The following is a 24,327-nucleotide window of genomic DNA, read 5'->3' on the forward strand; positions in this document are numbered from 1 at the left end:
AGACTACGGGTCTTTTCTTGTACAGGGACCCCCACCCAAGCCATCATTCAGTATGTTGTCCCATGTAACTCATCGGGTTGGTTTGATTCCCATGTGGGGCCAGTATAAAAATATGTGTGTTTTGGAGCTACTATGTCTGCAACTATATATTACTTAATATTTTAAATGTACATTTTTCTTAAATAACTAAAATCTCTCCAGGCAAATATTTAAAGCTAATATAATTATATTTGGTCCCAATTTTGCATCTATCTATTTAATTTAAACACGTGATTTTGGGAGTTCTTTCAAGGACCCCCATACAGGAGTTGTGTGGACTCGCAGGGGCCTGGGACCTAAGGTGGAATACTCTTGGTTTAGACTCTCCAGTGTATCTAAAAAGTCAATTTGCTTTAGGTTTGTCTTTGAGAGTCACATACCATGTAATCCCTTTTTGATCATGGCCCTGATCTCTATACAATCTCCATCAAACAGACTGTTTTTGCAGATTAGAGTTTTGACTATGCTTCCCTGAACATGAAAGTCAACACGTTTTGATGCTTCATGTTAATTAATCACTGTGAGAGAAACATCCAATCACTCTATCTAGTGTTTCAGCAAATAATTATGGTCAAATTTGTTAAATGTTTAAAAGTTCTTAAGATGTCCAAATAACACCACTCCAGCCATATTATTTTTACTTTCAAGGATCAAGGACCATATTTGATTACATTGTTGCTACTGTAGCCTTCATGCTCAGATACCTGTCAACAGTAGAATTGAAAATATGTTGATCTAACCAACGACATAGCTATTATATAACCAACCTCAAATGTATATCACTATTGCAAAGGTATGCCAGGACTGACCATGTTATATCAACATTTACTAATCATATGGCTTTTACAATTTTTATTTTTTATTTTTTTACTAACAATGGGGTGAAACGAGCTACAAGGGGTTCCGATGGGGTTCAGAGTTTAAATCATGGATACTGATAACGTCTGTTCTTGGAGAATCAAGTGAACCCAACATTTTATAAATTAAAAATAAAAAGAAATCGATCAAGTGGAGACAGCCCATTCAATTGTTTCAGGTCCTGGATCAACATTTCCAGAAATAGGATTTCTCTACTGAAAAGCAAAATACATTACGTGCCACTGCATCAAAAACGTAATAGAAGAATTGAGTGGACCTGCCCGGAGCGCAGCACCAATGCTATAATTGCCCTCCCAGTAAGCCACGGACCCTCAATATAAAGGCGACACCGTTTCTTCATCCAGTTATATATATTGGACGCAAATTGCCTTTTTTATCATTGGTTTAATTTAATCTGTCAAGATCAAAGATAGTAAACGTGTAACCAGATACGGACTAGGATAATTTGTCAAGTTAGCACTAAACGGCAAGGAAGAATACATACAATGTTGGAGAGCTTTGCGCATCTCTCCATCTCCGGTACCCGGTCGATCTAGAACGTTGGGTGTCACTCATTTCTTTTTTGACTATGAAGTTAATTTGAATTGATCAGAGATTTTTGTTAAGCTAAGTTTCCTACAGGAAAATGAAGTACGGAGTTATTGTAATCACGGCTGGCTTTTCTGGTTTACTCAGCTTCAGCTTTCTTGCTGTGGCAATTGGGAGCGACTACTGGTACATCATCGACGTGAGCAGAGCGAATCATTCGGACTTGGAGGAACTGAGTTCGCATTCCGGTCTCTGGAGGATCCGTGAAGGTACGCTCAAGCTGTGGTTATCAATATATAAAGAATAAATAATAATGTTTGTCTGTATTACACCAAAGTCAAATTTCTAAAGCGCGCACCGTCCGAAGTAATGGTTCTCTATACAATGCGCTTTCGTCTGGTAGCTTGCCATTTAGCTTAACCTGGTATTCATAAATAACACTTAATCGAATAAACGACCCATGGATTCCACCTTTTGCTCTATCTAACCCATTGCAGGCTGCAACTCCAAATAATGTGGATATAATAAGCATGATGCATATATGCTGTATAGCTATATTAGTTATATTAGTTTATTTTAAAACGTGTGCATGTAGTTATATTTAGTATATCCTATGTAAAGAAATTGAGTTCAATTCAAATACATCAACTTAATTGCATTTTACCCTCAAACATCTGCCCCTCTCAATGTATGCACTCCTGGTTTATAGGCATCTCTATTAATTTCATTTGCATATCCAACAGGCCCAGGGCTACAAAAAACAAACAGGTGCAATCTAAACGATTCCTTCCCACATCTGTTGATTGCACTCCATCTCATTTATAATTAGCATACAGCTTATTATTATTATTCACATCGCACACCTGTTGCTTCCCCCCTGCCATTTCATCCCCATCTCCATCAGCCTAGAGCATATTTTTGATTTTCAACACAGATTCCTAAACCCCCCCTATACCCAACATAGGGCACTACTTTGACCCAGACTCATATAGCTCTGTTTCAAAGTAGTGCACTGCATAGAGAATAGGATGCATGTTGGGACACAAACATAGGTGTTACCGTAAAGGAGTGACGTGCGGTATTACACAGGACCCTGCGGTGTCTGCTAGTGATTCAAGTCAAGGTACTGCAGTCTACACTGCTCGTATCAACAATATCAATCATGGCTATAGATTTGTTGATTCATGCCCTGTAACGATTTCTGTCTGAGAGCTCAGCACTGAAGCAGTTGTCGATCTTAGGCACACACTTTGCCATACATTAGCAACCAACCATACAGAACTTACTCAACGATAATGGTGTGCACGTGTTTTTGATGCTGATTTTACTATACTGTAACACCTGTCAATCTGGTCCCGGCAAGGCGTTTTAGCCGGTTCGTGCACATAACCACGGGAAGTAGCGCTGCCGGGGCAGGCTTAGTCTCAGTACCCCACGGTGAGGTTCTTCTGGAAGAGATGTAGCTGTGCTGCAACTCCCTGTAGTAGCCTCAGCATCCCAATCTGCTGGATGCAATGAAGGTGACGTTCTTTGCCGCAGCCAATGGGCGATGACCGATGCCGATGACCATGCATCGACGGTACCATTTTCTCCCAGCACCCCCTGATCAAAACTTCTTCCCATGGCTGTGTCACTATAAGGAAAATGCTGGATGTTGGCAGCTGGGTAGTTTTTGGTTTATGGTAACAATTACAATTGGGATTAATATTAGAATTGGGATTAGTTTTAGGTTAGGCATTAGGGGTTAGGTTTTAGGTTAGAAGTAGAAAAAATAAGGAAGCATTGTTCTGGTGCCCACGAGGAACTTTTGTATGTGTGTGCCAACATATACTGTGTGTGTACAGTATATACATTTACAAATATATATACCCCCATTAGCACATAAGTTGATGAGGCCTGCCTTTCGACACAGCACGCAAGTGATCGGTGCCCTCTAGGATCAGCACCCCCTTGCCTCAACGTGCCACCGTCTCAGGTCACCCAATCAAAACTTCCTGGTGTCACTTGTGTTTAGAGACATAATTTATATATTGCCATCAATCTACAAACAATAACCCCATAATGACAAAATCAAGTTTTTTTTGGGGCAAAAACCAAGCCGAGAAGTCCAAGGAACACTCTCTAGACTGTAGGAATAGAATTGTTCTAAAAGTATTGATTTACGGAAGGTCATAAAAAATTTGCTGAAGCATTTATAGTCCCCAGGGGCTGCACAGAGCTCTCCATCATAGTGAAATGTACGAAATTAGGAACCACAAAGACTATTCCTAGAGTCAGAATCAAACATTTAGGCCTGAATGCCAAGTTCTGCATCTGGCAAACACAAGTTGCCACTCATTACCTGGCTAATTACATACATATGGTAAAACATGGTGGTTGGAGAGCCATGCTATGGGGACGCTTCTCAACACAAGGGACTGACAGACTGTTCAGGATTGAGGGAAGGATAAACAGAGCAAAATATAGAGAGGTCCTTGAAGAAAACCTGATCCAGAACACAACAACCCTTGAACACACAGCCAAGACAATGCTGGAGTCAAAAGTCTGTGAATGTCCAAAGCATGGACCAAATTAATATCTGTGGGCAGACTTGAATATTTGAGTTTATTGACACTCCCCATCCAATCTGACAGAGTGTGAGATAATCTGCAAGGAACAATAGAAGAAACTGTTCAAATCCAATCTTGTTAGGGGCACTTCTATAAAATACTGAAAAAAGGGTCTGAATACTTACATACTGCATATATTTAAGTTTTTTTCATTTTCAATAAATTGGCACAAATATTTAAAAATGTGTTTTTGCTTTGTCATTGTTGTCCTTTGATTTATCATTATGGGATATTGTGGATTTACTGCAAATAAAATAATGTAACCCATTATAAATCTATGAAGTCTATAACACAACAAAATGTGGAGAATGCGAAGGGGTCTGAATATATTTTCCGAAGGCACTCTTTTACATGCTGATTCTCCAACACTTTCATGGATATATTGGTGGTCAACAAATTAATTGTTGCTTTATTTTACAGGAAGTAATGCCACCTCCTGGCCAATCCACTCGATCTTCCTGGACACCTCCAACAACACTGAGATAGAGAAACACCTCATCAGTGAGTATGTGGCACTGGCTAGTTGACCTCCATGAGGCTGCATTTTGGCAGGATGCATCACAAACTCTATTCCCTTCATAGTGCACTATGTTTAATAACTAGAGCCACAGTGAAGTAGAGAGCTATATACTGTAGGGAATAGGTGGATTTGTCCTATAGTTAGTGTTGGTTTGGTCTCATCACCGAAAGTTGCTCTACGATGGTTGTTGTGTTTACAAACTGAAAGGATTCTCACCGAATCAGCAGTCTTGCAGCACATGCGCTCAACTACTATATATCTACACCCAGTATAATTCAAAGGTGAAATTGGAGCTTCTGTTATCCTATAGAAAACAGGAAAATTCTAGAACCATTTTGTCTATGAGAGATTTCTCTTCAAATGTATCAGTGTCCAATAGATGTGGGGTGTATTCATGTTTCGTGAAACGTGTTATTGCACATCTCGACACATGCAGACACAAACACGTCCACACGAGAACACACTGTAAGGGGACAATGCCCTGAAAGTCCATGTATTCCTCCAGCTCACGGTGACCCAGCATGCTTTGCTCTCTGGCTCTCCTTGCAGGCTCACACAAGGTGATAGTCACCCTGCTGCCTCTCAGTCTGCTGCTGGTGGTGTTGGGAGGGATCTGCGGTCTGGTCAGCTCTCTGTCCCGGAATCCCAACCTGTTGGCCGGCTCAGCATCCTACTTCCTCTTCTGCAGTAAGTTCATTCCCGGAGCTTCCCCGCTATTTAGACCCTGGGTTTGTTGTTCGCACAACAAAAGAATGAAAAATGATGTATAGCCTTTCCTGAGTAGTCCAAGTGAAACCAATTATTTTTCCCCCTTTTTTTTGACAAGCATTTTATTTGTTTGTTTGTAAAACACCCTAACAGACATGTTGTTTCAGATCTGGTTTGAAATAGCATTTGTCCATGTGTGGTGCAGTACTCTAAGTCACTTCCTTGCAGTATAGCTGCATCAATGTGAATTTGACATAATGAAAGTATACAGCAGTACAAGAATAACAGTAATGTTTGCATGGTATTCTGGGGCTTTGGGTTAGGGTTGGGTTAGGGTTAGGGTTATGTATTGTTTTTATACTGTTTAACTGCTTTTGGCTAATAATGTACTGTGCTTGTTTTCAAAATGTAGAAATTGCCAGTGGTCTTTAACATGTCAGTGTGTGTGGGAGTGTTGGATGATTTGAGGACTTGTACACTTTCAATTTGTGTTCTTTTTTTACTTGAAGGTTGCTTTCTAATTTCAGATAAACTCAGTGTTCTCTTTCCAGTCAGGCTTGAGTGCCCTTGTTAATGTTGGGTCAAAAAAATTAACGTCAGTATTATACTTTTAATTAAAGTAAGTTGTTTAGTACAAAAGACAATACACAGACACACACACACACATACACACACACATATATATATATATATATATATATATATATATATATATATATATATATATATATATATATATATATATATATATACAGTGAGGAAAATTGATTTTGTACGTTTGCCCACTGACAAATAAATGATCGGTCTATAATTTCAATGGTAGGTTTATTTAACAGTAAGAGACAGAATAACAACAACAAAAAATCTGAAAAACACATGTCAAAAATTTTATATATTGATTTGCATTTTAATGAGTGAAATAAGTATTTCATCCCCTCTCAACCAGAAAGATTTCTGGCTCCCAGGTGTCTTTTATACAGGTAACAATCTTAGATTAGGAACACCCTCTTAAAGGGAGTGCTCCTAATCTCAGCTTGTTACCTGTATAAAAGTCACCTGCCCACAGAAGCAATCAATCCATCAGATTCCAAACTCTCCACCATGACCAAGACCAAAGAGCTATCCAAGGTTGTTGGGGACAAGATTGTAGTCCTACACAAGGCTGGAATTGGCTACAAGACCATCGCCAAGCAGCTTGGTGAGAAGGTGACAACAGTTGGTGCGATTATTCGCAAATGGAAGAAACACAAAAGAACTGTCAGTCTCCCTCGGGCTCCATGCAAGATCTTACCTTTTGGAGTTGCATTGACCATGAGAAAGGTGAGGAATCAGCCTAGAACTACATGGGAGGATCTTGTCAATGATCTCAAGGCAGCTGGGACCATAGTCACCAAGAAAACAATTGGTTACACACAATGGCATGAAGGACTTAAATCCTGCAGTGCCCACAAGGTCCCCCTGCTCAAGAAAGCACAGTACAGGCCCGTCTGAAGATTGCCAATGAACATCTGAAAGATTCAGAAAACTGGGTGAAAGTGTTGTGGTCAGATGAGACCAAAATCGAGCTCTTTGGTATCAACTTGCCGTGTTTGGAGGAGGAGGAATGCTGCCTATGACCCCAAGAACACCATCCCCACCGTCAAACATGGAGGTGGAAACATTATGCTTTGGGGGGGGGGGGGTTCTGCTAAGGGGACAGGACAACTTCACCGCATCGAAGGGACGATGGACGGGACCATGTACCGTCAAATCTTTGGTGAGAACCTCCTTCCCTCAGCTAGGGCATTGAAAATGGGTTGTGGATGGGTATTCCATCATGACAATGACCCAAAACACACGGCCATGGCAACTAAGGAGTGGCTCAAGAAGAAGCACATTAAGGTCCTGGAGTGGTCTAGCCAGTCTTCAGCCTTAATCCCATAGAAAATCTGTGGAGGGAGCTGAATATTCAAGTTGCCAAACGTCTGCCTCGAAACCTTAATGATTTAGGAGTGGGACAAAATCCCTCCTGAGATGTGTGCAAACCTGGTGGCCAACTACAAGAAACATCTGACCTCTGTGATTACCAACAAGGGTTTTGCCACCAAGTACTAAGTCATGTTTTGCAGAGGGCTCGAATACTTATTTCACTCATTAAAATGCAAATCAATTTATACATTTTTTGACATGTGTTTTTCTGGATTATTTAGTTGTTATTCTGTCTCTCACTGTTCAAATAAACCTAACATAAAAATTATAGACTGATCATTTCTTTGTCAGCGGGCAAACATACAAAATCAGCAGGGGATCAAATAATATTTTCCCTCACTGTATATAGTGTATTCATATACATGAATAAGTATTAATATATTCAGGTGAATATAGGTTTTACAGGAATACAGGTTTTTACATATTTGCAGAGAATGTGAAAGAAGCGTACACTCGTCGCTATTAAGGAGAGAGTTTTATCAAGTTATTTTGCAGTCATAATTTTTTTTAGAACAACCTACTGCCACTTGTATCGATATTTAAAGAACAAAACAAAACATTTTGTCCCTTCCACAAGGTACAAAAGATGACACGCCTTCGGATTCTGCACCATATTGGGACACAGCTGATATCCTTGATGATATACACACTGTCTAGGTTTAAACGTTTAAATGTGGATGATTTTAATATTAGATGTGTGGCTTGAAGCATTTATCAGAGGGGTGGAGAGACAGCAAATCAAATTAGCCAGGGAAAAAGACCCAGTGGTAATGTTAAAGAATTGGTCTATCTTGGCTTGATTGAACGAGGCTATCGGAGTCTACTTGGTTTTCTGCACAGATGATAAGCCTCTTTGTTTTTATGTCTGCTGTGATGAAAACAAAAAGCTTTTACATCATTTGTTTCCCTACTCCTACAATAATACAGACATTACAGTGTTCCATCCATCACTTCAATGGATGTGCTCACCTTGTGCATTTTCTAAAGCCCCAATCCAGTGTTTGTAAGAATTGTTTTTAATCATCTTGTACAGTATGTCTAATACACCCTATTTAAACACCCTGTGCAGTCATTTACTTTTTTAAATCTTCCCTTTGATAAACAATCCACACTATATTTCTCACCAATATCTTGAGTATGACATTGAACACAGAATAATTGCTTCCTTTTTTGTGCCTATAACAGGGTGTCATCCATGCCAGATGAAATAATTTATATTTTTCTGTTATTTCTATGGCAATTTTGAAGTGGTAAAACCTGGTGAAAATAGGCTTTATGGAAATAGTAAGGATTTACTGATTTATTTTTGTAGATTATTTAACACATTGACTAGGGAATTAAAGTGTAAATAGTAACTTGTAATACATTCATTATTATTATTATAACACAAATGGATATCCAGTCATGACTACAGTTGTGGTCCCCTAGGACCATTCTCTGACGATGTAGAACCTTTTAGAAAACTAGAACCCACCAGACATTGTGGAAAATAGATATTATAAATGTAAATACTGTAGGTCTGGGATCCATTCAAACCCGCTGCACCAATGTTTATCCTTGTGTTATTTATTTATGATAAGTATTCTGTGCCCACACTTGAGCCAAAATGTAAAAGGTTTGTACCCCCTAATTTCCAATTATACCTCTGTCAAAACTGTGCATCATGTGACCAAGAAAATATAGTTAGCGCAAATATTTAAAATGTAGCAGTTTTACACTGTAAAACATGCAAACATTCACTGATTACACATTGCATGTTTTATGAGCTACAATTTCAAACCAAATACTTTCGGAAATTTGAAAGAAACTGTTGGATTAAAAAAGCTTTACTGTTTCCACAACATTGTAAATTGGTTGAACAATTGCATAAAAAACAATAAGGGGCAAACACTGGCTACCATCTCTAATATGGGGGCTAGTTGTAATTAGTTACATTGCAAGATCTAGACCTTTGCCAAGAAAAAAGACAGAGAAAATAATTTATCCCAAATATGTAAAAAGAAAAATCAACATTCATGAAGGTATCATCATTAAAATAAGTCATGTGATGGTAATTATCTTCCTCAGCAAATAAATGGTGAATGCAATCAAGCTGTTAGATATTAGTGTTTTGATTTAATAATTGTAAACCTGTTGAGAAAAAAAAATCTAAAAATCAAGTGAGAAAATACATTCAGTATTTATTGGAATAATGCAGCAGAGTTGTTTTTACGGTGAATGTTCCAGAATTTTCTTGGTTACATTTTAGTCGTACACGCTCATTTATACAGGGGCATAACTACCCAGAATTAAACAACACAGTAAGGTGACTCCTGTAAACGTGACTTCCTGTACACGGATACAAACAGATGTTATGTTTATTATCTAAACACATAGATAATAACTTATACCAACGTGTGAATTGATACCATAATTCCACAAACCATAGTGTATTTGAGTAACATACTGTAAAAGCCTGTATTGACAGAACTCTTATTAATTAATTATTGAACTCAATGAATTTGCGATATACTCAATACATTTTTATTCTGTTTACTTGAACCCACAGAAAGGAGGCTCATCAAACAAAAGTGTTCTTCAATTACATTCTAGGAAGAGATAGAGATTAGATAGAGCTCATCAAATCTAATATTACATTCAGAGTATTTTACAGTTCCTGTCTAAAGGTCTAATTCATTATAGAAATCCTGCCCTGTAGAGTGTAATTTTACAGGTTTTAGATAAAAAAGCTTGACTTAAAGGCTGGAAAATCAAAAGGCACCCTGTATATGTTGTTTCCGGTTTCCTGTTGGAAATATAACTTTTTTGACTCTGGATTTCAACCAATTAAATGCCTTTAAAAAAATAATCTATTTCAATTATATATATATATACAGTGGGGAGAACAAGTATTTTATAAACTGCCGATTTTGCAGGTTTTCCTACTTACAAAGCATGTAGAGGTCTGTAATTTGTATCATAAGTACACTTCATCTGTGAGAGACAGAATCCAAAATCCAGAAAATCACATTGTATGATTTTTTAATAATTTATTAGCATTTTATTGCATGACATAAGTATTTGATCACCTACCAACCAGTAAGAATTCCGGCTCTCACAGACCTGTTCGTTTTTCTTTAAGAAACCCTCCTGTTCTCCACTCATTACTGGTATTAACTGCACCTGTTTGAACTTGTTACCTGTATAAAAGACACCTGTCCACACACTTAATCAGACTCCAACCTCTCCACAATGGCCAAGACCAGAGAGCTGTGTAAGGACATCAGGGATACAATTGTAGACCTGCACAAGGCTGGGATGGGCTACAGGACAATAGGCAAGCAGCTTGGTGAGAAGGCAACAACTGTTGACGCAATTATTAGAAAATGGAAGAAGTTTAAGATGACAGTCAATCTCCCTCTGTCTGGGGTTCCATGCAAGATCTCACCTTGTGGGGCATCATTGATCGTGAGGAAGGTGAGGGATCAGCCCAGAACTACACAGCACAGGGATTCAGAAGGACACAAAAAGCAGGCCAGAATTTCTAGAACCAAAAGATTAATTTACAAGACAGGAAGAATGCTCATCAAGCAACTTTGAAGAAACACAAAAAATGACTGCATTGAAATTTTAAGAAATGGATACTGGTATTTTCATACAAAACTCAAGAACTTTGAAAAAAACACACAAAAACTAGCCAGACTCTATGAAATAAAGACCAAAAGACCCACAAAGTCAAGTCTGTGGCTAGGGAAATATGTTCATCTCCACAAGCCATTAATATCAGATTCCACTAGTTTTATGAATCCCTTTACACCTCTAAAGCAGATGCTAATCTTTTCAATATGCAGATCTTTTTGGAGGAATGTAATCTTCCATCCTTAAGCCAAAACAACCCTGAGTCCCTGAAGATAGACCTTTCTCTCTAAGAAATTCGATAAACAAATAAAACGCAAAAGACATATTCCCTGGCAAATTCTATAAAAAGTACACCACCATACCTGCACTCAATGTTTGCCAGGGCAAGATGCAGTGGATCTCTGCCAATCATTTTGGAGTGGGCTGTTATTACATTTATACATAGAAAAGGCAAGCATCTGTAAGAAGTTTGATCATTTAATGATATCAGAAGAAATTTGCAGAATTTATCCCCATATCAAAATGTTTTGATTTATTGTATCTACATGTGATACTAATGAGATATAAGAGTATATATGGGCTAAAACAGGAACTAGTCTAACCTGTTTGATTAGCCACGCTTTCAAATATATCAATCAATCAAGCAATCAGTTAAATGTATATATAAGCCCTCATTACATTAGCAGTTGTCACAAAGTGCTTTTACAAAACAGTCTGAAAATCCAAGGATTTTCCTTGGAAGCAACAACAGCATTGATGCACAGTGGCTTGGAAAAACTCCCCAAAGGGGGCCGAAATTCAGGAAGAAACAGAGAGAGGAAACAGACTCGGAAGGGTGACCAGTCCTCTTCTGGCTGTAACGAGTTAACATTTTAAGAGTAAAAATTGTAGTAATAAATAAATGCATGTGGGCCAGAGTCTATAAAACCTAATCCAGGTCAGAAGCGTGACCAGACAGACAATATATTCCTGCTGTCTTCTTTCCCCAACACACTTTCACAATGAGTCGCGAGAGGAGGTCCGGACAGACAAGAAACCATGCGAAGTGGAGAGGCCAGGGGGAGTGGAGTACCTGGGGCAAGATAAATAAAAGCCAGGGAGAGAGAATAGAAGCACACAGGTTTATGAAGCTTACAGAGGGTTTTCTCTCATCTAATATATATATATTTTTTTTTTACAAAAAACAATGCCTAAGGCAAAGTTCCGTTTACTTTTCATTTCGGGAATGAATCAATAGGTGGCCGTAGAGGGACACCAGAAGAGTGGACAGGGAGGATAATATCGGACTTTAACTTCAACCAGCTAGCCAGCCAGTCAGCTACAGATGCACATGCTTGGTGCACTGGCATCCTGTGTAGGGCCATGCCAACTGATGTGGGGCGGGGGAGAGATGCTGTTGGACGGGCAGACCCGTGTTTCAGCCAGTTCCCTGACACATTCCTGTGTATGTCCCAAATGAGGCCATTTTAATGTTGACAGGATATGGTGGTGTGATTAGTTAGCACTGGCAGATATTTATTAAGACAACAGAGTTCCGGTATGTGCTGTGACGATACGATGGTCTCCGGCAGTGGCACTGTAATGTGATTCAATATTGAGTTGTGCGATACATAAGCTGAACCACATGTTCATACACTGGTTATATTCCTGGAAGGCTACTGTAGAGCAATTGCTATGAAAAACAATTTAATATAACCCAGTAACGGGAGAGACACAGGGAACGGACACTGGACAAAGGTTTAGAGCCCTGGAGGGCGTTTTATTAACACACTGAGAAGTGGAAAGGAAGGAGGTAAGGAGTAAAATAAAAACCAAATGACAGCTATGGTCTCTATGGCTCTATGGCTCTGGTCAGCTCATCTGGTGCAGCCAGAGCTTGCCAAATGACAAACCACTTTTATGGGTCGTATCTGTGGCAACCTCCCAATGGCTGTTTGGGAGAAAAGGAGTGCTGGCTGTCGTTTTTCTCAGTGGCCTCTCCCTCCTCCTTCTCCCTCCTACTACGGCTTCCATGCCGCTGGAGTCAAAAGGCATCCACTTCTGTAGCCTTGGTTTTGTTTTTTCAGCCTCCACCCCAAGCTGCATCCTGGGAGCCCTAAAATACCACTCCTGACAAGGTCCTGATAAGAGGAAGCTACAGTATGCAGGGGCAGGGCTAGCTTTGCTTGCTGCCCCGGGAGTCTGAAAGCCACCAGCTTTCTTTTGGGGTATGTGTGCCATGCTGATGCAACAGGTGGGGCACATTCGCTCAGAAATATTACTGAATAAAAATCATTATTTTCTGAGAGCTCTTTCTGACCCAGTTTATATTAAAAATTCAACAAGTTCAAATAATGTGCTGTATAAAACAAGTGTGCAGCTACATATATTTAGATGGTAACATTCATGAGTGATGACTAACTGCAATGGTAATTCCATCAATAGGAACTCTTAAAGCAAAAGCATCTCAGAGCAAAAGCCATGGTCCACAGAGAGCTTCCAAAGCATCAGAGGGATCTCATGGTTGAAAGATATCAGTCAGGAGAAGGATACAAAATAATTTCCAAAGCATTAGATATACCATGGAACATTGTGAAGATGGTCATCATCAAGTGGAGAAAATATGACACAACAGAGACATTAATAAGAACTGGACGTCCCTTCAAAATTGATGAAAAGAAGAGAAGAAAACTTCCAAGAAGCCTACAGCAACATCAAAGGAACTGCAGGAATGTCTGGCAAGTACTGGCTGTGTGCTACATGTGACAACAATCTCCCGTATTCTTCATATAAATGGGCTATGGGGAAGGGTGGCAAGACGGAAACTTTTTCTTACAAATAAAAACATCCAAGCCCGGCTGAAGTTTGCAAAAACAAACATCAATTCCGTCAAAAGCACATGGGAAAATTTGTTATGATCTGATGAAACCAAGGTTGAACTTTTTGGCCATAATTAGAAAACGTATGTTTGCCACAAAAACAACACTGCACATCACCCAAAGAAAACACCATAACCACAGTGAAGCATGGTGGTGGCAGCATCATGCTTTAGGGCTGTTTTTCTTCAGCTGGTCAGGGTGGAGTCAGGGTGGAGGGAATTATGAACAGTTCCAAATACCAGGCAATTTTGGCACAAAACCTTCAGGCATCCGTTAGAAAGCTGGAGATTAAGAGGAAGTTCACCTTTCAGCACGACAACGACCCAAACACACATCAAAATCCACAAAAGCATGGCTTCACCAGAAGATTAACATTTCGGAATGGCCCAGCCAGAGCCCAGACCTGAATCCAATTGAACATCTGTGGGGTGATCTGAAGAGGGCTGTGCACAGGAGATGTCCTTGTAATCTGACAGATTTGGAGCGCTTTTGCAAAGAAGAGTGGGCAAATAAATCCACGTCAAAACGTGCCATGCTAATTAAACTCCTACCCAAAAAGACTGAGTGCTGTAATAAAATCAAAAGGTGCTTCAACAAATTATTAGTTTAAGGGTGTGCACACTTATGCAACCAGGTTATTGTGAGTTTCTTTTTTTTTTTTTTCTCAAGGATTTCAGTTTGTTTTCCAATTGAATTTTTCACGTTGTAGGTCACATTAAAGGTGGAAAAAGTTCTGACATGATTTATCTTTGTCTCATTCTTTTACATCACAAGAACCTGGCATTTTAACAGGGGTGTGTTGACTTTTCAAATCAACTGTAAGCAATAATGTGCGGCTGCACTGAAAATGTGGGCATGTTCTGGTTCTGATTTTATTTATTAACTGATCTGAATCTTCGAGAGACTCACCCCTCTAAATAAATGAAATATTTTTCTGCGTATGCACAAAAATATATTTTTATAATTATGATGATTAATAACATTTCTATATTCAAAGTCATGCCATCGTACCTAACAGCCACAGTGGTCTTGAAGCAGTGCCAATCCTAGACTGTACACAATGCTCTGTCTATCACACTACCGGGGTGAACGCGGACGGACCTCATACTTCCTTCTGGTAACTATGAGAAACAATTCTAAAGCAATTGCAACAAATTGCACACACTCTCTATGAACCATGTCTGAATAACTTTATCTAGCTACCTAGCTAATTATCCAGCTATGTAGCTAATTATCTAGCTACCCAGTCTGAACTTAATGGTCCACATCATCAGGGCCATCGCCAGGAATCCTGGGCTCCATGAAAAGAGAGATGCCTGGGAGACACTGATAATTTTGCCAAGCCAGGGCTCCTTGAATCACATCCACATCCTCTCACATTAGCTATAGCCCTGCAAATCATTAATGGCAACACTGAGAGTTTATGAAAAACACTGGAAAGTTGGGGTCTCATTGTTGACAGTAAAGACAAGCCGTTCAGCAGAGCACGTACTTCATTCCGAAGCTAACGACGTTGTACATTTTAGAGCTGTTTTGTCTGATGTGACTAAATTACAAGTAGCTCTTTACACAAAAAAGGGCGTTATCATATTTTTCAAAATGTCAGTACAATAAACAAAAAAGATGTTTGTTGTCTCCCATGTAAAGATGCTCACAGTTTCCCAACAGAATTCCAAAACATGACACTGTCCTTTTATATCTACTACCTGATAGCGGTAAAATGTTGACTTACTTCACTGTATTTAAGCCCTTGGCTCTTATGAGGAACTTAGTCCATTGACAAATGTCCCCCATTTTACTCACAGGTATAGTACCCATAACATTTTGTTGAGAAATCCATCAGGTTCCGGTTATTGCTTTAGGCTAGCTTGTCATGAGTTCAGCTGGAGAACAGCAGTAGTAAACCAGTAAACAAAATCCATCACATCATTTATTAGATTAGGTCTGACATGATGACCACAAACTTAAAACGAATATATTTTAATCCTGGTTCAGGTGGAAAATCAAATTTGCGGATGAAGCATTTCAGTTAGTGTGTTTACATTGTTGTAATTACGGTCCTTTTTTTAAATAGCACTTATTTCAATTTCAGGCGTGTAAAAGGTAACATAGGTATATTTATTTAAGTAACACTTGGCTCCTCTTCGCTCAACTCTGGACATCAATACAAAGTGACAAATAACAAAGCAGCTAACAGCACACCCTTGAAATGTTCAGCTTACTAATAGCCAGAGAATGAGAGGAACCTTGCTTCATCACTGCCGTAGCAGCTAATGGCACACAGTTGTCTATGGAGAATGTGAATGAATAGAATCCTTTTAAAGGGAAATAGGATTGATCCAGTTTGAGGTCAAAGCTTCCCAAAAGTTCTTGAGTTTTGCTTAGTATTAGTGGCAAGGTCAAATACATATAGCATGTCCTATATCATTTTGATAATTTACTGCATTAGAGTTAAAAAATAAATAAATAAAGACAGTGATATTTTTTAAACTCCTTGGGTTGTCCTTGGGTTTATCCTCTGAGATTCAATAGCTTTTTTTTCATTTAGCTTTTCCTAAACAACTGTATTTTGTCTCTAACACCAACAGCAATTTTCCACAGCCAAAATATAATATACAATGTTCTTTTATTATACATTACTCTTCTTTTGCAGGCATGTCGTGTTGTTATCCATGCAGGAGAATAGCCTGCTGGGATAAACTGGTTCAATATTGTGCATCTTCTATGGGATTTGTGTTTCATTGCACATTAATCAGCATCTGTTTACCCAGTTGTGGCCCTGGTTCCCATCCACAACAACACCCTGTTCACCAGTGTGGCCACACAATATCTCATCCTAAGCCTACTCCTGTGTTCACATGCCCAAAATGTTCATTATGTCAGTCCTCCAGTGGATAAAAGGAAGTCTGCTGGGGAAGCAATTGTAGGTCTTAGCCCTGGTTTTTAGAATGCATTAGTCCCATTTATATTCTAGATCTGGACCCACCCTGACGCAAAGCCGGTAGACTCCTGTCTCAACTGTTGCTGTACGCAGCTGAAAGCATAGCAGAGATGACTAGCTACGGACAGATTTTCATTAACACTCGCTCTTGGGCAAGTGTTGGAAAATCCAACATGAAACAGTATTTTGGGTCTTTTTTCAGTATTCCTACATAATGATAAGTGATTTGAGGTGTTTTGGACATCCTTATGGAGCCCAGCAGTATTTAAAACATTTCACACCGGGCGAGTTCAATCAATTACGTAATTTGCTCTTAACCCTTTGAAACATAGCGTCAGACCTGCTAGAGTGGTCCCTAAGGGTGCCGTCGGCGTGTGCATAGGTAGTGCTCAACCTGTCCATGCCCCTTTGGTGTACAGTGCTCTTTTTTCCCGTCGCCGTGCGCCACTCACTCCGACAGGCACCCGCCGTTCGTCTGCATGACACGCATCACTCAGTCCGACAGGCACGTATCATCTGTCTGTGTGAGACAACAACATTCCTTATGGAGAGGACCTTATTTTCAGTTTGGGCACATGCCACTACTACGCTTTTGCATTGTACTGTGAAAACAAAATCCGTCTCCATTCTACCATCTACGCTACTGTACCATTCCAGTCATGCATACTGGCCACCCACCCTAAATGATGTATGAGGTGGGAAATGGGAACGTCACTAAATGGAGATGTTGCTTTTTTGGTCATACATGATAAATACAATAATGCATTTCTCTAGCATGCCCAATGCAGACATTATAGGAAAATGTTTTGAACAACAATTGCGCTGTCTGTCTAGTCTCACATTTGAGGTGTGCCACAAACACATTTTCCCAAAAGGAAATTTGAGATCAAAACATCCTCCCAGGACAATTCACAGAATGACTATCCCAGATAAAAAAAAAGCAGATCTACAATAATCTTTGCAGTGTATTTGAGACACACAGTCTAATGTTTTGGTGTGTCAGATGTTTTCTTCAGAGCCCAGAAACATGCTGAATGTTGATTTGTATTAATGCATTTCAAACTAATGTTTTAATCATTTCAGTTGGTCTACTTTTCTGTGTTTGAATCTAAAAAGGCTCCAGAACCAAAGTACACTGTATTTTTGTTTTGTGTAGAGTGATTCAATTTCTTTCAAGGGCAACATTTGTTACAAATTCACTTGTAATGCCATCTTTTCACCAAAGTATCCCTGTAATTGTTCATAATATGCTCTCAAATATCATGATCAAATGAACAAAAACCAAGAAAGCATATTAAGCATAGTCAACATCCCTTGTATTTAAAGGGACCAAACCGATATCCTTAAAAATGACATACTTAACACACTGCATGTTTTGGTAAAGAACTAAGGGGTGGGGCAGGAAAAAAATAACCACTCTCCAAAACATAGACAGGGGAAACAATTATGGAAGATCAAAATAATCATTGTAACCATATTTTGAGGTTACTGACTATAAAACAAGCTTATATGTTGGGGTCTGATGGGTTATCACAGTTGAACTAACCCCCAAGCGACATTTACCAGTTAACATTTTCAGATGTCTATAAACTGTTTCTTTTAAATGAACGTCCTAACCTTTTTAAAACATTGAGTTCCAATTTTATTTTGGACTCAGTTGTGGCTTTAGGGGTGGTGCCAAATAGTGAAATTATTTATATAATAACAGTCATGTATTTATTATTGATTGCAAGAACAACTAGCCAACTAGGGATACTGATTTACACAACAAATGTATGTAACTCATGAAAATATGCTGCCAAATATAATATATCCTAATATTCAGAAAATGATTGATTATGTTAGCTAGTACCGTGTATTATGGCAAGAAGACAGCCCAGCTCGCACTTTAACGTGGTCTCTCATTGATTGTACTGTTCAACGTCCAAAGACAGTTTTGGCTCTTTGGTTTCTCTTCCCCTCCATCAACTTAAAATTTAAACTTAATAGTCCATTTGTTTCAATATTTAAATGTCCCAGCCCAATCTAGCTGTATACAGCCGTGTACATTTTTTCAATCCATTCTAGTATGACTATATTTTTCTTCTGTAATTTGATGCTGCTGCTTGTTTGATGCAGATGTACTGTTTATCTTGTTGAAACTCTTTTTCCGATCCTGTGGTACTGCCATGACGACAGTGACTGAATGACTATTTTGCTTGCTCTTTAGCACCATCTAGGCTAAATCTGATATAGAAAGCTACCTTCAGAAACAAAGAGACAGAGACCTGGTCGTTCATTTCAGTCCCCCAAAGTGGTCACATTATCACTGCTGCAAAAGTCATGTGATGAAATCCCTAGTATCTCATTGGTGCAATCCACTTCATGTGTAATCCCAGCACTAGGCATTCTGCCCAAGACCCATAATGTATGTGAGATAATGCAGTAGGTAACTGATTTTGCATTATATGTCCTTTTTGAATTGTATTTCAATTATTGTTTGCACTTTAATTATGTAGAGGAAAAATCAACAATATAAATATATTTGTAATGTATTTTCTATTTTTCACAATTAATTAATTAATTAAAATGTCCAAATTATGGATGTACCAATCCCAGATTTTGCCATTTACACCTGATGATGCTTTAAGGTTATAATCTGTGGTGAAGTTGAACATTTCAGAAAACTCCAGGCACTTGATTATTCTGCTACTGTAGGTAATTACTATAGGTCAAATACGAAATGCTTATACAAGTGTTGAATCAGATCATGTCTGGAATTTAGAAGGCTGTTTAATAAGCCTATTCAAATATGAAGCACAGATGTTTCTAAATCACAGTGATTACAGCTGTTTCTACCACTCACATGTCTATTCTTTGTCTGTCACATAGTTCAAACATAAAGAAAATGGTTCATCATTATTTATTTTCCCTTCATCACATACTATTGTCCTTGTACAAAGGCATCACACCAATCTTCTTTTTGTTACATGAATTGGATTGAAAGTAAAAAATATGTAAGAGACTAGTCCGTAAACTGTACAATTCTTACTTATCCATATTTCTAGCCCAAAGATATTGCATTATAGTGAATAGTGTGCCAATTGGGACACAGACATAGAGACATTTGTGATAGAGAGAACGTTTACCTGTTCGCAAACATGTCCATCAACAACCGATTGTTGGTGGTACTGTGAGACAAGTCCATCTTTCTGGGTTTACATCATTCCCATCATATAATTATACTGTAATTAAATGAATGAATTATGTATAATTGCTCACAGACACACAGGGCATGGTTGAAGCCAATTGGGTTTTATGGACCTTAACCTAGTGGTTTTCCGTTAGCAACAAGCTTGAAAGCTAGCTCTTAGACAATAACCTTGACCTCTGAGGTCTCTATGTGAAATTAGAGAAAATCATTTACAAGCTTGTCATTACTGTCTTTTTGTTGGTGAGAGTATACTTAATCATATTGAAAAGCAGCTCACACAATGGAGCACATGGAATTGAGTCCTGCTGAATCATCTGCGATTGACATAATAGCGCAGCAGTCGAGAGACACTTTCATTTCATGATTCATTTCTTTTTTCCATCATAGCTGCATACGTTTATTTTCTTTAGAACCAGAAGGGGATTTGGAATCTCAATCTTCGGCTTGAATTTCCTCCATGCGCATAGCTGATTTCATTAGAGGGGCCCATGTGGACCTCATCACTCAGGTACCTCATCTTTAGGGCACCCCTGTATTGCCACCTGTTGGGATTTCATTTCTCAATCATCCTCATCTCTCTAGTCAAGCTCAAATCTGTGAGGACCACAGAGATCCTATCCAATTACTAGAGGGACTATGTTTCTTTGTAGGGTTTTAACTAAGCCTCTTAGACCAGGCCACGCTATGCTAAATCAAATATGTATTTTTTTTAAGTTGTAACACCTCAACACATATCAACCCAATAAAATGCTTTGCTTCGATGGAGCTACAAAAGGTGCTCACTAAATATGGTAATGACTCAAAGGGATACACCTAATGTTAAAGTGGCATCATACATTTCCAAGTTATAAATCGCCAATATTCATTATATATGACAGTGACATGCCCATTAGTTAACATTAGTTCCCAAGGACTTACCTGTATACATTGCAGCTACTCTGCATAAATTATGTACTGACGGAAATACACATTTTGGTATGTTTACATACTATTGAAAATAGTGTTAACATTAGAATTAGCATACACTGTCCAACGAACCAGAAGTCCTCTGAAAACACTGGCCCACAAAGCGAGTTACATAGTCACGTCTGCCTGTCTAACCATTTAACATCAGGTGTACTATAGTAAAAGTTTATAAATGACCAAGCATGGCTAACAGTATGTGATGTATTAAAGAAGAGCAATGAAAATTAATTATATCGAGGGTCAGGTTTTTGTTAAATAATTGGACACTGAAACAAGTTTTGTTATTTTGCCTGTTTACCAAAATATATTCAAATTACAGTTCAATAATGGGCTTAAAGTGCAGTCACATCCAATAGTGTGGACTATTCCTTTGTTATTTATTCATCAATTAAGCAGGTGAAAGGTCTGTAGTTGATTCCAAGTGTGGCATTCGCATTTGGAAGCTGTTGCTGTGAACCGACAACATGTGATCAAAGGAGCTCTCGGTGCAAGTGAAACAGGCCTTCCTTAGACTGCAAAAAAAAAGTATCCTCCAGAGAGTTAGCAGGAACATTAGGAGTGGCCAAGTCAACAGTTTGGGACATTCGGAGAAAACAAATGCACTGGTGAACACTGCAACACAAAAAGGCCCAGACATCCAAAGAAGACAACTGTGATGGATGATAGTTGGATCCTTTCCATGGTAAATAAAAATCCCTTCACAACATCCAGCCAAGTGAAGAACACTCTCCAGGAGGTAGGCATATCATTATCCAAGTCTACCATAAAGAGAAGATTTCACAAGAGCAAATACAGAAGGTTCACCACAAGGTGCAAACCATTCATAAGCCTCAAGAATAGAAAGGCCAGATTAGACTTTGCCAAAAAACATCTAACAAAGTATGCCGTCTTCTGGAACAGCATTCTTTGGACAGATGAAACTAAGATCAACCTGTACCAGAATGATGGGAAGAAAAAAGTATGGAAAAGCTGGAAACGGCCCATGATCCGAAGCAAAACACATCATCTGTCAAACACAGTGTATTTAGTGATGATGTGACAGAAGACAGAAGCAGCCAGACAAATTCTGCGTGTATAGGGTTATATTGTCAGCTCATATATTTTTTTCATTCATTTTTTATCATGGATAACTGCCTCTGGATTCTTTCAAAACCTATTGGAATTTTTTTTTATAGAGAAAATATGTCAGATGGTATCCTATGCTTTTGTAAGCACCTAACTATTTTTTTTAAATGTAACTATAAATACTGTAGAGATCAATGTCGGGTACCCCCAATAGTTACAAATGGAAACACTATAGAAGAAACGTGATCCTTTAGTGTAATCACTGTATTTGAGTCACTTGGAAGTCATCAGATGCTCATACAGATTACACACTAGACAGTCAATAACACACGTTAAATTGAGCTGGGATCGCATTAATGGTACACCCAGGCAAATGTCGGCTAAAACATAAATGAACTTCTGAAATCTAATTCACAGCTGTATAATGCACCTTGTCATGGCCATGCTAAGACTATCTGTCTGTGTCCCTCCAGGTCTCTTCACCCTCTCTGGTGTATGTGTCTACATCAGCTACTGCCAACGGGCCCAGGAGGCGTTGGAACCCGAGATTCTGGCCAGCATCCACGTGTCTTATGGCTGGTCACTGGGTTTGGCCTGTGTCTCCTTCGGCCTGGAGGTGGCTGCGGGACTGCTGCTAATGGTGGCAGCACGTATAGCCTACCTCATGGGGCATGATGACCATGGAGTCATTATCGCCATGGCCGGAAAAAGGATGATATCAGACTGAAACAGGTATCGCTGTGGTAAAGCATTTCGTGTACCCTAAGGAACAAGACCGCTGACAGAGACCACTGGTCAAAATCCCCAATACACTGTAATTCCAAAGGACTGGTTTGGAATTCTCATGTTCTAGGTTCCCAACTCTAAATTACAATTTCCCATATTAGGACTCTCCGAGACATTGTGGTCACATGGTTTCTTTATTCGCGGCAGCATATTTGCAGTGCTTTGTTAACTGTAAAGAATATGCAAGGCTACAATCATACAAGACCCATAGACAAGAAAAATGCAACCATTTTGGTAATTATAAATGGGCAGTACCTAGTTGAAAATGTTTAAAAAGAAAATGACTTCAACACCATGATAGAAATTTGGAGATAATTTATAAATAAAAAGCATATTACAAATAATTATAATCACAATTATAAATATATCATTATTATAAGGCCTTGATCATGAAAAACATTGGTTTCTTTATTTTCCTTAGGCTTCCCAACAATGTACTACTTTTAGAACATATATAATCCACACATGTATTACATAGTAGTTTTGATGAAAGAAACCCAAAATGTTAATCACCAATACATGATTGCTGTTAGGAAATAAGAACCATTGAACAAACTGTTAATGTAATGCCATTTTATTATTGTTTTTAATCTCAATTTCTCAGTTCACTCATCTCTGTAATTGTGTATGTAATGATAGTGGCTATTGTAGTAACTGATATGAAAAAAAACTAACCAATTGTCTATTGTTAAGCAGACAAATGCTTGCTTTGTACTTGCTTGTGTTATTACAATGTTTTATTTCCTTTCATGCCTTGCTACAGTAAAACATACACTTTTAAGGCTAAAAATGGTTTCTTGTGTATTGCAGTATTAAATTGTACTGTCCTAACACCCTCACAATGTTTAGAAGATTCCTGGAATGAGAAGTATATAAGTGGTTCTGGAAAACTGGGGCATTTTGTGATGATATAAAGAACAGTGTTAAGCTTAAAAAAAGGCATTTCTCAGGCCTAGTTTAAAGTCTAAACATATTTATTTTAAGTGCCCTGTAATGAAGATCTTACCCAGTGTTTACCAACAGTGAATAACTTGCTTGTATACTATGTAAATCCAACATACAGTACATTAGTCATTTGTAATATATAAACTACATCAAATTTTAATAGCATCGTATTTAATGAAGGGTACTTGAATATACATGGAGAATCCAATAAATATTCAACTCTGTGTAACATGTTATAGTGAAACTACACTGATGACCAAAAACATTATGACCACCTGCCCAATATGCTGTTGCAAGGTGGAGCAGTCATCAATCAGACTTTGGTCCAGCACATCCCATAGATGCTCAGTCGGATTGAAGTCAGGGCAACACTTTGAACTCTATCACGGTCCTCCAACCATTCCCGAACAATACAGTGTACAGGGCATGTTATCCTACTGAAGGAGGCCACTGCCATCAGGGAATATCATTGCCATGAAGGGGAGTACCTGGTTCGCAACAATGTTCAGGTAGATGGCATGTGTCAAATTGGCAGCCCCATGAATGCCCAGACCCAGGTTTTCCCAGGAGAACCTTGCCTAGTGCATCACACTTCAACCACTTCAAGCTTGTCATCTTCCCCAAGCGCATCCTGGTGCCATCACATCCACAGGTAAGTGGGGCCCACATACACGACTGTACAAATGTTTTTTTTTAAGAAAATG

The 24,327-nt window shown here is 38.7% G+C and overlaps 1 protein-coding gene across 1 annotated transcript; it reads left to right on the forward strand.

The window, feature by feature from the left end:
* Positions 1-1,253: 1,253 nt before the first annotated feature.
* LOC105012847 (transmembrane protein 235) lies at positions 1,254-23,374 on the forward strand. Its single transcript, XM_010873955.3, has 4 exons — positions 1,254-1,715; positions 4,476-4,556; positions 5,125-5,262; positions 22,366-23,374. Exons 1-4 carry the CDS (start codon positions 1,544-1,546, stop codon positions 22,617-22,619), a joined length of 645 nt encoding a protein of 214 aa, XP_010872257.1. The 5' UTR covers positions 1,254-1,543; the 3' UTR covers positions 22,620-23,374.
* The last annotated feature ends 953 nt before the right edge of the window (positions 23,375-24,327 follow it).

The sequence above is a fragment of the Esox lucius genome, chromosome 11, assembly GCF_011004845.1.
Source record: "Esox lucius isolate fEsoLuc1 chromosome 11, fEsoLuc1.pri, whole genome shotgun sequence".
NCBI lineage: Eukaryota > Metazoa > Chordata > Actinopteri > Esociformes > Esocidae > Esox > Esox lucius.

Excerpts from the sequence above, each read along its gene's own strand:
- LOC105012847 (XM_010873955.3), top strand. The coding sequence starts at position 1,544 with ATGAAGTACGGAGTTATTGTAATCACGGCTGGCTTTTCTGGTTTACTC. Across the intron at positions 1,716-4,475 it reads TCTCTGGAGGATCCGTGAAG|GAAGTAATGCCACCTCCTGG; the intron begins GTACGCTCAAGC and ends TTTATTTTACAG. Across the intron at positions 5,263-22,365 it reads ATCCTACTTCCTCTTCTGCA|GTCTCTTCACCCTCTCTGGT; the intron begins GTAAGTTCATTC and ends GTGTCCCTCCAG.